At 38.2% G+C, this 17,137-nt stretch overlaps 1 protein-coding gene across 7 annotated transcripts in view; it reads left to right on the top strand.

The window, feature by feature from the left end:
* The window catches only part of LOC136858562 (uncharacterized), a 75,937-nt gene that overhangs the window by 10,203 nt on the left and 48,597 nt on the right, over window positions 1-17,137 (top strand). For 5 of the 7 annotated variants that reach the window (XM_067138194.2, XM_067138198.2, XM_067138192.2 and 2 more), the window contains exons 2-3: window positions 4,863-5,021; window positions 7,395-7,886. In XM_067138194.2, coding sequence (XP_066994295.2) covers window positions 7,408-7,886 — 479 coding nt within the window. In that variant the 5' untranslated portion in view covers window positions 4,863-5,021; window positions 7,395-7,407. The remainder of the gene's footprint in view (window positions 1-4,862; window positions 5,022-7,394; window positions 7,887-17,137) is intronic. The other 2 variants (XM_067138196.2, XM_067138197.2) reach the window with 2 other exon arrangements.

Raw genomic sequence — 17,137 nt, 5'->3', positions numbered from 1 at the left:
CCATTGTTATGTGGAACATGTGCGAGATTCTCCTAAGGTGAATGTGTTCTGTGCCATTTCAAATGCGAAGGTCTATGGCCCGTTCTTCCATGAACAGACAGTAACAGAGCTGACTTACCTTGACATGCTCTCAGAATGGCTGTTACCCCAGTTGAGTGATGACAGGGATGATTACGTGCTGCAACAGGATGGTGTACCACCTCATTTCCACATGGGGGTTAGAGCATTTTTAAACCAAAAACTTCCACAACGATGGATGGAATGTGGAATGGAAGGTGATCTGATACTCTTACCTTTTCCACCACATTCACCAGATCTTACACCATGCGATTTCTTCCTGTGGGATTATGTTAAAGATTAGGTATTTGCTCCTCCTCTACCGGTGGATATTCAGGAACTGAGACAGCGCGTTCAAGCCGCCTTCGAAAGCATCACCGCTGCCATGTTGACTCGTGTGTGGGAAGAGATGGACTATCGAGTAGATGTGTGTAGAGTGACACAAAGCGCACATATCGAGCATTTGTAATGTACTATGGATGTCAAAATAACTTTGAGTTACAGTACACAATAAAAAAGATTCATATTCCTACATCAATTGCACTGTGAGTTATGAATTTTTGTAACCCCAACAATAATTTAGAATAACCCTGTATAAATGGTCCATTATTGGACATTATAAATTTTCCAGCTAACTCATTCCTGGTTGCCAGCGTTTTGCCCTAGTGTGCTAAGTTGGGCTCATCAGTTAGTACATAGCATACCCACCAAGATGCATGGCTAGTGCATACCATGGAGGCCATTGCGTAGGCTACTTGGAACCACCAGCAGTGCCAATGCACTATGAGAGACTTTGTCTCATTAACAAAAATTGATGCCTGCCTGGCATAGTGCCTAGTCTCTCATAGTGCATTGGCACTGCTGGTGGCTCCAAGTAGCCTACACAATGGCCTCCATGGTATGCACTAGCCATGCATCTTGGTGGGTGTGCTATGTCCCAACTTAGCACACCAGGGTGAAACGCTGGCAACTGGGAATGAGCTGGAAAATTTATATTGTCCAATAACGGATCATTTAAATTGGTATTATAAATTTACTCATTCGGAACAAATATTTCAGGTTCCCTATGGGAATCAAGGTCTACATCGCCAAATTTGACACTCAGAGGGCGGACCAGTGGCTGCGGGCAGAGGAGTCCTCCCTTTGGAAGCCAGGTGAAACCTTTGTGTAGGAAATGACACACAAATTCACCAGAATGGTGAACATGGTCTACAGTTTATATATCAGAAGAGGGGCCTCAGTCCCAGTGGCAGGTAAAACGGAAGAAATTTCTCCTGTCAGCAATGTCTGTACTTCAGTGAAGCAGTTGCAAGGCCTGTCTGTAATCGTGAGGAGCGGCCCAAAGTTACATCAGAGGCAGTAGGTTAAAATGCCTCTGGGAGTGGCGACCCCACAGTAATAATAGCCTAAATATGAATATAGTATTTGTAAACTCGGAAAAGGTTAGGGCATACTCTGCAAGTGACGTGTAGTTCCTTGGGTGCTGGGGGAACTGTGAAAAATGGGCGACCAGTAGCAGACATCATGAAGATGGGCATAATCAACGTTCTGACCCTGAAGAAAAGCAGAAAATGTGGATTTTATGGAGAAAGAGGGTATAGAAATGATGGGGTTGAGCGAAGATAATGGAAAGGGGAATGATAGACACTATATTGGAGTGGTGGCCGAGAGGCAAAAAATGGAATGGGCCTGTTAATTTCAAAACTGCTGGAGGAGTATGTGGATATGGTAGAGTACATCAGCAACAGGTCAATGAAAATTAGATAGAATGAGGAACGAAATGAAGGACTTCCATACAAGTGTATGTACCACAAACAGGGAACAAAGAAGAGGATGTTGAGGAATTGCTAGAGAAATTAGAAAATGATATAACTGATGTGGAAGTGATTATAATGGGAGACTTAAATGCACAGGTGGAAAACAATGGTCAAGGAAAGGAAGAAGTAATTGGACCAAATGGACATGGGAAAAGGAATAAACAAGGGGAGAAATTAGTTGAATTTTGTGAGAGGAATGGAATGATTGTGGGTAACATGAATTGGAGAAGAAACAGCAGAAAAATTATGGGTGGGGTGACAGAAGAATAAAATCAGTAATTTGTTACTTTCTTGGGGAAAGGCAAATCGCAGATAGTTGATGGATGTAACACCTTTGTCAGGAGAAGCATTCGATGGAGACTAGAGTTGTGATAGCAAAAATGAGAGTGGGAAAAACATTAAAGGAGATAAGAGATAGAAAAATAAAAATGTGGAAATTAAAGGATAAGAATGTACAAGAAAAATTTCTGGAGAGACTGAAACAACAAATTCCAGTTACTGAAGTAGGAAATGTGGAAGATGAATGGTCCAACATCGAATGGGCATTTGTGAATGGGGCAGAGAATGCTTGTGGTAGCACATCGACAAGAGTGAAAGAAAAGGAGACATTGTGATGGAATGAGAAGCAGTGAAAGAAAAGGAGGCATGGCAAGAATAAAATAGAGATTAAAAAAAGAAATTTGCTTTATGTCGCACCGACACAGATAGCTTTTACGGATGTGATAGGAATGGGAAGGAAGCAACTGTGACCTTATTTAAGACACAGCCCTGGCATTTGCCTGGTGGTGTGAAAATGGGATATCATGGAAAACCATCTTCAGGGCTGCCGACAGTGGGGTTCGAATCCACTATCTCTCAAATGCAAGTTGATAGCTACATGACCCAAACCGCACGGCCACTTGCTCGGTAGGAAGTATCTTGATAATAAAGGGAAATTGGTAAGAGAAGAAAAGTTGGGAAAAATTTGCAGAAAGATGGAAACAGATGGATCTGGCAGTAAAAGAATGCAGTAAGGAATTATACGAAGTAATAGGAAAGAAAGGGTTTATACAAAGCTGATGAAAGAGGAAGGTGGAGAGTTGATAACACATCCAGAAAAATTAAAGAGAAGAAGAAAGGAGTATTGTGATAAACTGCAGAATGTGAGAAATTGTGCAGAAGAGACTGTAGTAATATAACAGTGTTAGAGGTGGAATTAGCAGTCTATAAAATGAAAATGGTGAAGGCACCAGGGATGGATGAAATTAGTGTGTAGGCTGCTGGATCTATTGGCCTGCAGTGGGTGTACAGATTGTTAAGTGCATATGGAAACAAAAACGTTTGCCAGAGGACTGGGGAAGGGGAATGATAATACCAGAAGGGGGACAAAGAAGTGTGTAGTAACTATAGAGTAATCACATTCATCAGTGGCAAAACTACTGGAAAGGAGAATGAGAAGAAAGGTAAAATGAGAGTTGCAAGAGGAACAGTATGGCTTTAGAAGTGGAAGATCTACAGTGGACCCAATCTTCAACGTGAGGCAATTAATGGAAAAGAATTGGGAAAGGATCTTGTCATGACATTTATAGATCTGACAAAGGCATATGATAGTGTTCCCAGTGATAAAGTCTGAAAACCCATGGTCAAAAAGAGACTGGGTACACAAGCTCTAGAAATGGTGCAACCAATGTACAACTGCATCAGCAGTGTAGAGACTCCTGTTGGAAAGTCCAGTGGGTTAGAAATGAAACTGGACTATGAGAGGGGAGTGTGGTGTCAATGTTTGTTTCTAATGGTTATGGACAAAATTGTAAAGGAGACATAGGAATCATACGGGAATAGGGAGATGAAGTTATTATTATTTGCAGACAATATTGTGGAGGAACGAACAGCAAAGATGTACAAGAACAACATGATGCACTGAATGAGAAAATTGAAAAGTATGGTTTGAAAATCAGCACAGAGGAAAGCAAGACCATGGTGATATCAAGATTACATGGGAAGGGCACTTTGAAAATTGGTGGTCAAAGCCTTGAAATTGTTGACAATTTCAAATACCCAGGGAGTGAATTAATGCAGAATACAAGGCTGGACATGGAGAGTAGCAAGAGAGTGCAACAGGGCAATGCATTTTACCAGGTGTAAGAAACCTTGTCTAGAATGAGGAAGAACCAAGGACATGTAAAGAGATAATGTACAAAATGTATTATGCACCCATGTTGACTTATTCAGCTGAGACCTAAAAAATGACGGCTAGAGAAGAGAGTAGAATTCAAGCCATTGAAATAAAATACCTAAAAATTATGGCAGGAAAGACAGATTGAGAAACAAAGATGTAAGAAAGGAGGTTTGAATGGAAAACCGAAACGAGAGAATTGATAGGAGTAAACTAAGATGGTTTCAACATGTAAAGATAATGTGGGAGAAAATAATCCCAAAATTGGTGATGGAGATGAAATTTGTGAGAAAGAGAGTGAGGACCAAGGGGGACCACTTTAATAAAGAGGAGTGCAAGAAGAAGAAACCTGGACTGGGACAAAATAATGGAAGAGGGTTGCTGGAAGGAGAGAGGAAGTTGGAGAAGTTGCATGTATACCCCAACCTGGCAAGAGCTGGATAAGGGGAAAGGAGGAGGAGGATGATGAGTTAAAATCCTCAGCTTGGCTGGGAATTGAACCCAGTGCTATCTAAACTGAAGGCCAGTATGCTGACCAATCAGCCAAGCAGCTAAACATTACAGTATGTTTTATAGTATTTACTTGTATTAACTACAGATGTTGGCGTTTTATCATTACCATAGAATATATCTTCTGAATTTCGCTGTCATTTTGATCATACCAGAACACTAGTTTTTCCTGGTATCTGTTTTTTCAGAATATACCTCTATAGGCCTAGGTTCATAGTTATGATCGACACCTGACTTTTTCGTGAGAAAGTACCAATATACAAAGCCCACTCTATATTGTTGGTTTATGGAGTGTTAAACTGGCTAAACTTCTATATTTTCAGATTGACTTGACACAAATTGCACTGGACGCATGAGATAGCATGTGACTGGGACTGGCAAAACTTTCATGTTTGTCTTTGGCCTCTTCATGTCTTCAGCATTCTGATTGAAACAGAGCAACAGTGGAAGATATAGTTCAACACCAGTGTAAGTGTTCTTTGGTGAGTGCATTGTAAGTTTGCTAATTTATACTATTGTTGCCTTCGTAGTTTGTTTAAACTTTTCTTTACGATCCCCACAACGACTCCTTGAGATCTATTGCTCAAGCTAACATCATAAAGGATTTGACTAGGAAATGTGATATAACTGTCAGCAATTCACTGTGTAAGCATGCTTTGATAAAATAAACATGAAAGAATCATGAGTCCAATATTTTCAACTGCAGCATTCATCAGTGGAGGATAGAATATGGTGGTGATCACTGTTGATAATAGATGCTGTTGTGATGTAAATGGAAGGAGAGATGGGCAACCCAAGAGAATGTTAAAAGGAAGCAGTTTTCTAATGTTAAGGCCAGGTGCTTCCCTCCAACTGAGCACCAGTTGATGTCCAACTTTGGAATCTCTTACGGCCAAGACGGTGAGATAATAGCAGTCAGTGTTTATGGACTTTTAACATCAAACGGTTGTCAAATGTGGCTTGATGGAGCCAGGTGTGAATGGGAACAGGAAGATACAGTAAAACCTCTCTACAACGGACACCGTCGGGACCGAAAAAATTGTCCGTTATGAAGGGGTGAGCGCCCGAGAGAGGTTATGAAACCGGTACCATTAAACATAAGTTGGAACACAATAACCCATGTATTATATGTATTAACCATTCTCGCAGATGTACCTTTAATTGTACGGAGTACAACTTGAAACCACTAACATGAAAGAGGATATAACAGAATACAAAATATAGATGTCAGAATCATGGTGTATGTTGGTAGATAGCAGGACATCATTACATCATCTGGACTCGGAGGATTAAGCGCATGTGGCCGATGGAGGCAAATGGATTATTAAGGAAAATGTTTGACTCTTGGATAAGTGACCATGAGAAAGACTGAGAAGCAATATAGAGGCATGATTCAGATAAATTTCTGTAGTTGAAATAGGGGAAATATAATCGAAACAGATGGAGGGGGTTCATAGGATGATTCATTGAGTAGATAGAATGTCGTCCTAGTTATCTGTAGTCAGCTGATTTCAGAGTTCCTAATCAAGTGTGAGTTGGTCTTGGATTAATTTTTTTTTTTTTTTTTTTAATTTTTAAAGAAGTTCTGTTGATCTTAGGTGTTGAGAGCCTTTAAAGGTCCTAAGCTTTTTGTTGCCAATGTATGTTTATTATTTCTTATATTTCTATGTGACATTTCTGTGTGGTTTCTTGAAAACTAGTTCATTTAAAAAAAATTTAGACTGCAATGTAAGTGGTATATAATTACTGGGGCTTCTTGTAAGAAGTTAACTGATTGCAGATGGCATATAAGTTACTTGTATCCTCCAAATGTTGGATTATTAATTTTGATTGATTGAGCGAGCTGGCTCATGGTTTGAGCTTGCATTCAGGTGATAGTGGGTTCAAACACCACCATTGGCAGTTCTGAAGTTTGTTTTGTTTGCTTTCTTTTTTTACATCAGGCAGATGCTGTGAATGTACTGTAATTAAGGCCATGACCACTTCTTTCCTGGTACTAGTCCTTTCTTATCCTGTTGTTGCCGCAATACTATCAAGGGTTGGTGCAGCATTAAACCAATAAAAAAATAAAAAATAATTTGATAAACACAAGTGCTCTTAAAATAGGATTGAAATGTTTCTTTGTGTATTGTTTACATTTCAGAGCTGTAATAAAACTAGTAGATGAGATGAAAGATATACTACTTCAGTGTTCTCTCTAGAAATTTTCGACAGCTGGGTGGCAGGAATGAGTAGGCGGGCGGGGAATACTACGTAAAAATGAATATACTAAAATTTCAAATTTTTTCCCCCTCAGGGTAATGACAATAATATCAGACAGGTAAACATTACCTGCAAAATATAACTATTTTAGTGTTATCACGAACAAGATATAACTGAGTATTTTAAACTTCTAAATAACAGTATGTACATTTTAATTTGTATGTATTTGTATGAATATCATGCATCTAGCAATTACCTAGGTAATGTTAGCCAGGCAGCCTGTAAAAATGGCAAGGCCATGAGAAAGGTCCTAGGAAGAACACTTCTACTTAGAACACATAGTGCCGGGCTGAGTGGCTCAGACGGTTAAGGCGCTGGCCTTCTGGCCCCAACTTGGCAGGTTCGATCCTGGCTCAGTCCGGTGGTATTTGAAGGTGCTCAAATATGTCAGCCTCGTGTCGGTAGATTTACTGGCACGTAAAAGAACTCCTGCGGGACTAAATTCCGGCACCTTGGCGTCTCCGAAAACCGTAAAAGAGTAGTTAGTGGGACGTAAAACAAATAACATTATTATTAGAACACATAGTAAAGTTATAGTTGTTTGAAGTTAGGTATTCATCATTATAATTCCTTTTTATTATTCTATTTTGCAGTCCTTGCTGTATAATGAAGAATCTCAACATGGATACAAAGTCTTCGAGGCATAAAAGGAAGAGGCACCATCCATCGCCAGAAGTATGTATCATATCGAGTGAATCAGAAAATGGTGATTTCTCTGCTTCAAAATATTCTGATGAATCTGATGATCCCATTTCCTTATCTAGTAATAGTTCTCGTGAAAGAATTGTTGTCAAGTCTAAGAAAAGACGACACAAATGCAAGTATAGAGATATTGAAAGTAAAGAAATAGCTGATGAAAATGGATATATTAGTAGAAAGCCTAGGAGCCACCATAGAGAACATAAAAGACATCACCAAAGAAAGGATGAGGAATTTCGGAAAGGGCATGAGGAAGTAATCAGAATCAAACTGGAGCCTACTGACTACCACTCAAAATACACCGAATCTGCGCGTAAGCGGCATGATGAGAAGCAGAGAGAGAGAGATGAAGTGGTGGTGCACAGTCATCATTCACATTCTTCCAGGTATGTATTCTTATGGTATTCACACCAGTACAGATGTATCCTCTGTCCCTTTTCTCTCTTTTGGTCAGCCTATATTTGTTTCACAGGACTACATGATTTCTGTGTGTAAGAAAGTTAATTATAATAAAAGATCATCATCATATCCCATGTCGTTCAATCTTAAGCAGTGGGTTGGCAAACGAAGCTTCTCTACCGATTACGGTTTCTGAACCCTTCCCCATCTTTGATGATTTCCAAAGCAAGTCCTTGCTATTCAGTGTCAGTTTTCACCACGTCCTTGTTCCTGAATCATTGTCGCCCTCTTGGTCTTTTGTCATACATTTGTTTCACATATCCATACCATCTCAGCTGCTGTGATGTTATTCTGTCTTGCAGATACACAACTTAAGCCTTCTTTTAGATTTCCTCATTACGGACTATCCGTCTGTATTGTACTAATCATTCTACAAATCTCATTTCTGCTGCTTGGATTCTACTGATAATTTTAATTCTCATGGTCCAAGTTATGCAACCATATTTCAAGATGAAAGATAATAATTTTTAAATTTTTATTTTATTTTACATTTTATGGCCTACATTGGACCACTAGTCAATTATACAAAGGATTTCTTGATTTCCTATTAGCCCAATATTTTTTCATTCTGAGAGATGCTGCCTTTGTTCTGTTGAAAATACCCTACCATTAGACCTTTTATTGATCTTTGTATGTAGCCTGGTGTGTGTGTCTTGAAGTATCTTAATTTTTTCTGTTTTGTTTTTGAGATCGTCTATTCTTATTTGTAGTTCTTTAATATCCTCCTTAATTTTCGTGATCCAGTTAATCTTGGTCTTGCTATTCCATAATTTTTCAATTATTCTTCTGCTAATTCTGGTGTCAGGTATTCTGATAAGATATCCAAAGAATGATATACAGTAAAACCTTGTTAAGGCATTTCTGCAGGGGACAACAAAAATGAACGTGTTAAACGAGAAAATGTACTATTGAATATAAAAATAAAAACTATCCAACAGGGATGTGGAAACACTACATAAGATTTTTTCCGACATGAAGGCATTTTACGTTGTGTATCTGCGATTACAGTGAAAACTCATTGTCGTCGGCTGTAACTCGATCCGAGTATATATAAGTTCTTCGTGCATACATTGGCCAGTTCAACTCAGTTTATGGATGTGTTTACGATTACTAAACAGACCAATCCTGGCATAAAACATGCGCCCGCACAAATCGCACTGAATGGATGGAGGAGGGCGGGGTTGTAATTGACGGAGTTTTCTTGCTTGATATAGATATAGAAACTGTAGTGTCCAGTAACGGACCATATATTGGTTTTCTTGCTTGTCGCTTGGCCTCTTGATGTCTGCGGCATTCTCTTTCAAACAAGTTGACAGCAGTGGATGTAGTGTTCCGCCACAGAGACATCGTTCCCATGTTTGTATATCTGTACCAGTTGTCTTCATGATGTGTTTCAGCTGGTCCTTAAGAGGGACTCCATGAGGTCTACTGCCGGAGCAAACTTCACCATAAATAATTTAGCGGGGAAGCCTGGTAACGCCCATGCGGTGAACATGGCCTAACCATCTTAGTTGATGAGCGATGATTGTGAAAACTATACAGTATCTACTGTTTCTCAAGATGAGAGGAAAGTATTAAAAGATGTGAAAAACACGAGAGAACAAATATGAAAACCTTTTCTGCTGGGGCTTGTAAAATAACAAGTGCACCGATGGTGTGAAAAACACCAAACAACAAATATGAAAACATATGCATGGGGGCCAGTAATTATATCTGAGTATTATTGCAGATCAAACTTTTTCTAAAACAAATGTTAGCAGAAACTTTTTATTTTGGAGCAGTGGGTTATAAAACATTATTTTCTCGTCATACACTTAAACAATGAATTGGAGGTTATATTCGGCCATGTGCGACTGCAACCCGACTGGGACAGAATGACTTTGGCAACCATTTTGAAAAACGTCGACCAAGTTGAATTGATCGAGTCAAAACTCGAAGGTGCAAGCTCAACATTCGCGACCTCTGCACGCTTATAGATGCGGGTGCCAGTCCACTTTCTGAAAGATTTTAATGTTGTCTTCATTACAAAGGAATTTCACTTTTTCCGTATCCATACCTAGACTATCACAAGACAGACATGCACCACGCTAGTCAGTTTCACACGATTATGTTCCTAATCGAGATATAAGCTGCCGTACCACGCGAAAAGACTTCACTGTACCACTCAACACAATATAAATTTCTAACTTCTGGGCGGAATACAAGCACAAATACGCTCACATTTTCCGTAATCACGCAACTGTGGCAACGGCTCTTACCCGAGTTGTAAATCACGTTTCTTTCACAAAGGATGACAAATAAAATTTTCAGGGCTAGGAAAAATGTGATCGTACTCGTAATAAGCAGTAATTAACATAAAATCAGCTTCATGGTCCGTATCGCACTTCAATAGATTCACAATTAAGTAGGTGTTAGCTTCTTTGCTTGCCTGGTTGGCATTAGGATTACATAAAATCAGCTTCATGGTCCGTATCGCACTTCAATAGCGCAATCCTGATATAAGCTACTGTATCACGCGACAAACATTTGCTACACTTCACTGTACCACTCATCACATATTAAATTTCTAATTTCTGAATGGAATGTGAAATACAAGCACAAATAGACTCACTGTGTTATTCAGCAATCTTGTTACTAACAGGCAAGCACCAAGCTCGATAGCTGCAGTCGCTTAAGTGCGTCCAGTATTCGGGAGATAGTAGGTTCGAACCCCACTGTCGGCAGCCCTGAAGATGGTTTTCCGTGGTTTCCCATTTTCACACCAGGCAAATGCTGGGGCTGTACCTTAATTAAGGCCACGGCCGCTTCCTTCCCACTCCTAGCCCTTCCCTGTCCCATCGTCGCCATAAGACCTATCTGTGTCGGTGCGACGTAAAGCATCTAGCAAAAAAAAACTAACAGGCAAGCAAAATTGAACATTCCTGAGGCTACCAGCTTGCTCCCCGAACGTGCAACTTATCCTGTGTGAAGTTCAGGAATTAAGATCTTTTTCCGTAATCACGCAAATGTGGGGACGGATCTTACCCGAGTTGGAAATCATGTTTGTTTCACAAGAGATGACGAATAACATTTTCAGGGCTAGGAAGAATGTGATCGTACTAAGCGGTAATAGCAAAAATTCGTGATGCGATAAGTGAGGTATTTTTTTATAGATTTAATACAATGAGAGCGGCACTTCGAATTTACGACAAGCTAAGTGGGAAAACTTGTTAATGAGGAACGCTCTAACGAGGTTTCACTGTAGGTTTTTTCCCTAATCCTGCTTAATATTGGTTTAATTTCATTATAAATTGTTTTGTTTAATGCTATTCTCCATTGTCCATTAACTTGATACTGTTTATTTATGCATGTTCTAATTATTATTCTTTGTCTTACGTATTTTGTCTGTTTCAGATGTATTACTAGTTTTAAAAATGGTTTCACTAGCGTAAGTCATTTCTAGCTGTGTGACTTATAATGCCCTAATTTTGCAGCTGTCGATAAGCTTTTTTAAATTGTATTTAATATTGTAATATAATTTGCTATGTTTAATTTATTTATTCTGTTATGCCAAGCTGGTTATCCATTAAGATTATAAGTTATGATTTCTCCTAAATACTTAAATTTATCAACAATTTTGATTTCTTATCCATCAATTATTATTTTGTCAGTGGGGGATGTGTAAACATGATCTCAGTATTTTCAAAGGTTGTTGTGAATCTTAGGAAGGGAGGGAAAAAGGAAATGAACAGTGTTTTGAGTCATTCAGGTGAACTCATAATAGATCCCAGGGAATCACTGGAGAGGTGGAGGGAATATTTTGAACATCATCTTAATGTAAAAGGAAATCATCCTGGTGGTGTTGCGAACAGCCAAGCTCATGGGGAAGAGGAATATTGTGTTGGTGAAATTACGCTTGAGGAAGTGGAAAGGATGGTAAATAAACTCCATTATCACAAAGCAGCAGGAACAGATGAAATTAGACCTGAAATGGTGAAGTATAGTGTGAAGGCAGGGATGAAATGGCTTCGTAGAGTAGTAAAATTAGCATGGAGTGTTGGTAAGGTAAGCAGTAATTGCACCTATCTATTAGCAAGGGAACAGGAAGGATTGCAACAACTATCGAGATATCTCATTGATTAGTATACCAGGCAAAGTATTCACTGGCATCTTGGAAGGGAGGGCGTGATCAGTCGTTGAGAGGAAGTTGGATGAAAACCAGTGTGGTTTCAGACCGGAGAGAGGCTGTCAGGATCAGATTTTCAGTTTGCGCCAGGTAATTGAAAAATGCTACGAGAGGTCTAGGCAGTTGTGTTTATGTTTCGTAGATCTAGAGAAAGCATATGACAGGGTACCGAGGGAAAAGATGTTCGCTTACTGGAGGACTATGAATTAAAGGTAGATTATTAAAATCAATCAAAGGCATTTATGTTGACAATTGGGCTTCAGTGAGAATTGATGGTAGAATGAGTTCTTGGTTCAGGGTACTTACAGGGGTTAGACAAGGCTGTAATCTTTCACCTTTGCTGTTTGTAGTTTACATGGATCATCTGCTGAAAGGTATAAAATGGCAGGGAGGGATTCAGTTAGGTGGAAATGTAGTAAGCAGTCTGGCCTATGCTGACGACTTGGTCTTAATGGCAGATTGTGTTGTAAGCCTGCAGTCTAATATCTTGGAACTTGAAAATAGGTGCAATGAGTATGGTATGAAAATTAGCCTCTCGAAGGGTAAATTGATGTCAGTAGATAAGAAATTCAACAGAATTGAATGTCAGATTGGTGAGACAAAGATAGAACAGGTCGATAATTTCAAGTATTTAGGTTGTGTGTTCTCCCAAGATGGTAATATAGTAAGTGAGATTGAATCAAGGTGTCGTAAAGCTAACGTAGTGAGCTCGCAATTGTGATCAACAGTATTCTGTAAGAAGGAAGTCAGTTCCCAGATGAAACTATCTTTACATTGGTGTTTTCAGACCAACTTTACTTTACGGGAGCGAAAGCTGGGTGGACTCAGGATATCTTATTCATAAGTTAGAAGTAACAGACATGAAAGTAGCAAGAATGATTGCCGGTACAAACAGGTGAGAACAATGGCAGGAGGGTACTCAGAATGAGGAGATAAAGGCTAATTTAGGAATGAACTCGATGGATGAAGCTGTACGCATAAACCAGCTTTGGTGGTGGGGTCGTGAGGCGAATGGAGGAGGATAGGTTACCTAGGAGAATAATGGACTCTGTTATGGAGGGTAAGAGAAGTAGAGGTAGGCCAAGATGACGATGGTTAGACTCGGTTGTTGCAAATCAAGGATTGTGGCGATGTTTAGTAAATTCACAGAGGCTTGCAGACTGAACGCTGAAAGGCATAAGTCTATAATGATTATGTATGTATGTTGTAAGACCTATTTTTTGTGCTATTTCCTGTAGAGATTTAATTTGGTATAGAGTTTCCTGAATATTGTTGGACAATAGAGCAAGATCATCAGCAAATCCTAAACAGTTTAAACTTAAATTTTGTTTGGAGCCTTAGGCTTTTATATACTTTAGGTTGACCTTGTACCATTCCCTTATTATAAATTCTAATACACAATTAAATAGTAATGGTGATAAATAGTCTCCTTGTCTTAAACATGTTTTAATCGAAAATGGTCCAGAAACCTCTTCTCTAAACTTTACTTTTGATATGGTATTATGTGAAGTAAGTTTTATCAGTGTAATTAATTTAGGATGGAGTCCAAAATTCTGTAAAATTGTTAACATTGAAGGTCTATGTATACAATCATATCCCTTCTTAAAGTCTACAAATGTTATTACTGTAGGCTTGTTTTGTTTGTTTAATTTTAGAGTGGTGATCGGTTCAGCACAACTTCTCCATTCTCCAAAGCCTCCTTGGTATTCCCCTAACTCTTTTTCTAGTTGATCTTTAATCCTTCCATATAAGATCTTGGAAAAAATCTTGTATGTGCAGTCCAAGATAGACAATTCTCTATAAGTATCCTCTTATCTCCTTTCTTATGAAGAGGGTATATTAAGGCTGTTGTCCAATGTTCTGGAAATTGTTCGGTGATCCAAATTTTTGTTAAAGCCGTGTGTAAGGAAATCCAAAACGTATTACTTGAATATTTGCACATCTCTACAAAAGCCTGGTCTTCTCCGCATGCATTATAATTTTTAAGTTCTTTTAGTGCTTTTTCTAATTCTTGAAATGTTGGAGGGTCTGTGTTGTTAAATTTGGTTCTTATTGGAGTATTTGTATTAATTTGTAACAGTTCCTTAGGTTCTTCACGGTTCAAAAGTTTGCTGAATGCTTTTGCCATAATTTCAGCATTTTCACTACTGCTATGTGCCTTTTTCCATTCAATCTTTTAACATTAATGTAGGAGGAGCATATATCATTAGTTGTCTTCCAAAAGTTTTATAATATTCTCTAGAATTGGTGTTACCTGTCTCTCAGCAGACTGGACAACATCAATAATACATAAATTCTTTAAATATTTAGAGTATTTACTAACAATTTACTGATAGCAAGAATCTTAAATACTGAAAAAAAGAAAACTTGTAAAATATATTTCTGTGAACGGTACATAGCATATCTTTCCTTTCTGATGAGTAATCCCAACAGGTTTACTCGATTCTGTGAACAGATTTTTTAAAAATGTGCATGATTGCTATGCCCAGTGTTCACCACATTTAAAAGTACTTACTAATTACCAGCTCATTGAGATTTTTTTTTTTTTTTTTTTTTTTTTTTTTTTCAGATCTGAAATAACTTATCTGGATTAGTATACTTTTAGTCATTATTTCTGTGTGGTTTGGAACATAGTTTCCAAGATCTGCTGAGGCATACTTCTAATATAAGGAGTATTATTAAATGAAGTGAAGTGGGGGAAAATGAATCTTAACTTTTGGTCCATGAGGTCAAAGGATTTAGTTAAATGCTGCTTGAAAATCTTTACATTGGTGTTATCATCATCATCATCATATCCCACGTTGTTCCATCTTAAGCGATGGATCGGCAAACGAGGCTTCTCCACCAGTTGCGGTCCCTGAACTTCTCTCCTTCTTCAGTGCTTTCCAAAGTATGTCCTCTCTGTTGAATGTCAATCTTCACCATGTCCTTGTACCTGAGTCTTGGTCGCCCTCTTGGTCTTTTGTCTTAAAGTTTTAGATCGTACAATTTTTTTGGTAATCTGTTATCACCCATGCGTCGCATATGTCCATACCATCTCAGTTGCTGCACTGTTAATTTCTCCTGCAGTCTTACAACTTGAGCCTGCTTGCGGATTTCCTCATTACGGACTCTGTCCCTCCGTGTTTTGCCGATCATACTACGGACAAATTTCATTTCTGCTGCCTGGATTCTACTAACATCTTTGTTTCTCATGGTCCATGTTTCGCAACCATAGGTCAGGATTCGTACGTAATAAGTTTCATATATGACTCTCTTACATTTTGTTGGTATTTTCTTGTTCCATATTATGTCTTTAACTATTTTGTAAAAGTTGCTACCTGCCTGAATTCTGTGGGAAATTTCCTTATCTATAGAACCAGTATCAGAGATAACACTTCCAAGATATTTGAATTGATGGTTCATCTGTAGCTGTTTCCCCTCCATTTCAATGTGTCCCATTGGTTGCCCGTATCTCTTCATGACCATAACCTCACTTTTCTCTTGGCTGAAGAGGAGTCCATATTCTTTAGCGGTGCTAGTCTATTCTAAATATGTATCATAGCATGGAATGAATGCCTAATTTAGTTGAGTTTGTCTGAGTTAAAAATATTTTAGCAATGGTTATGGCTTAAATTTAAAAAAATTAGCTGTAAAATTCTTCTTTTATTAATTTTAGAAACTTAAACTAAAAGGAGATTATCCGAGCAAAAAATAAAATTGAAAGAGCTTTCTAATTTTCTATAATATGACCATTATGATTTACATCAGGACGAAAGTAGAGTTGAATTTTAAGAATGAATGTCATAGTTAAACAGGTGTTTTGATTAGTGTTTTCTAGTGCAAAGTAGGAGTCACAGGCTTGTAATGGGCTTTCTTTATAGACTTGGGCCTAGTGAGACTTTTCTGGAGTAGCATGTTATTTAACAATTTCTTTACTATCAAGCAGGTGTAAGAAATAAAAAAATAAATTAACAATTTACTGATAATTTGTAATAATGTGAAGGAAGCATTACCAACCATATTTTCCTGATTCTAGGCCCATATTTTTTGAATTTTTAGTACCGGTACATAGTCTGTAAGAAAAATATGTATGATTCTTTTCAGAGTAGCCGTTCAGTTCTTAAGATTTATCCCCCAATGAATTGGAAAAAAGGCAAAGAAGAAGCCTACACAACCGAGCTCGATAGCTGCATTCGCTTAAGTGCGGCCATTATCAAGTATTACATGCTATGAATCTCATTATAATAACCGTATTGGAGTGCAGAATGTAAAAAGTTTCAAACAAATTTATTAAAAACCACCATTCCAATACTTTACAGTCTTTAAGTTTAAGATACAAATGTTACATAGATGTTAAAATGGGACATGTTTCGCTTAAGCTTTGTAAGCATCTTCAACCACACTTAATCTAAAGCTAAGTCAGGGCCCTGAACTGGGTTCCTCATTAAAGTATAATACATATATTAATACAAGACAAAACAGTCATAAAAGTCTGGTCTGTGGGGAAAGTGATGCTTAAATGTAACTAAAATTCAATAATACGCTTGTCGTAGTATTATATGTACACGGATTGAATATTAGTGTTTGTCTAAAAATAGTACAAGTTGATTATTTGTAGAATGAGACATGGTAACCATGATCTAACATACAATTGGATTATACAAATTTGTTGATATTTTTAAAAAAATATATTTTTTGACTTGTTTTGCTTAAGCTTTGTAAGCATCTTCAGCCACATTTAATCTAAAGCTAAGTCAGCCAGATCGTCTCAAACAACCAACAAGGCTAGTCACCTCTCTGTCAACATAAGGGTCTTCGACACGTCACATTGCGAATTCTCCCACATCTAAGGCTTTATTGAACACCGTGTTTGTTGAATCTACGCAAGACAGCTCATGACTACAATCTACTACAAAGATTATGCCATGAAAGAGAGACAACACTTCTACACACTGATGCTTCAAGCGCTTTTTGACCTTATTACGCAACTACTTGGAGTTAACAACTCTACTGTAGTTCTACGTACCCAAT

Source organism: Anabrus simplex, chromosome 1 (genome assembly GCF_040414725.1).
Source record: "Anabrus simplex isolate iqAnaSimp1 chromosome 1, ASM4041472v1, whole genome shotgun sequence".
NCBI lineage: Eukaryota > Metazoa > Arthropoda > Insecta > Orthoptera > Tettigoniidae > Anabrus > Anabrus simplex.
This window is presented reverse-complemented; position numbering and strand designations above follow the sequence as displayed.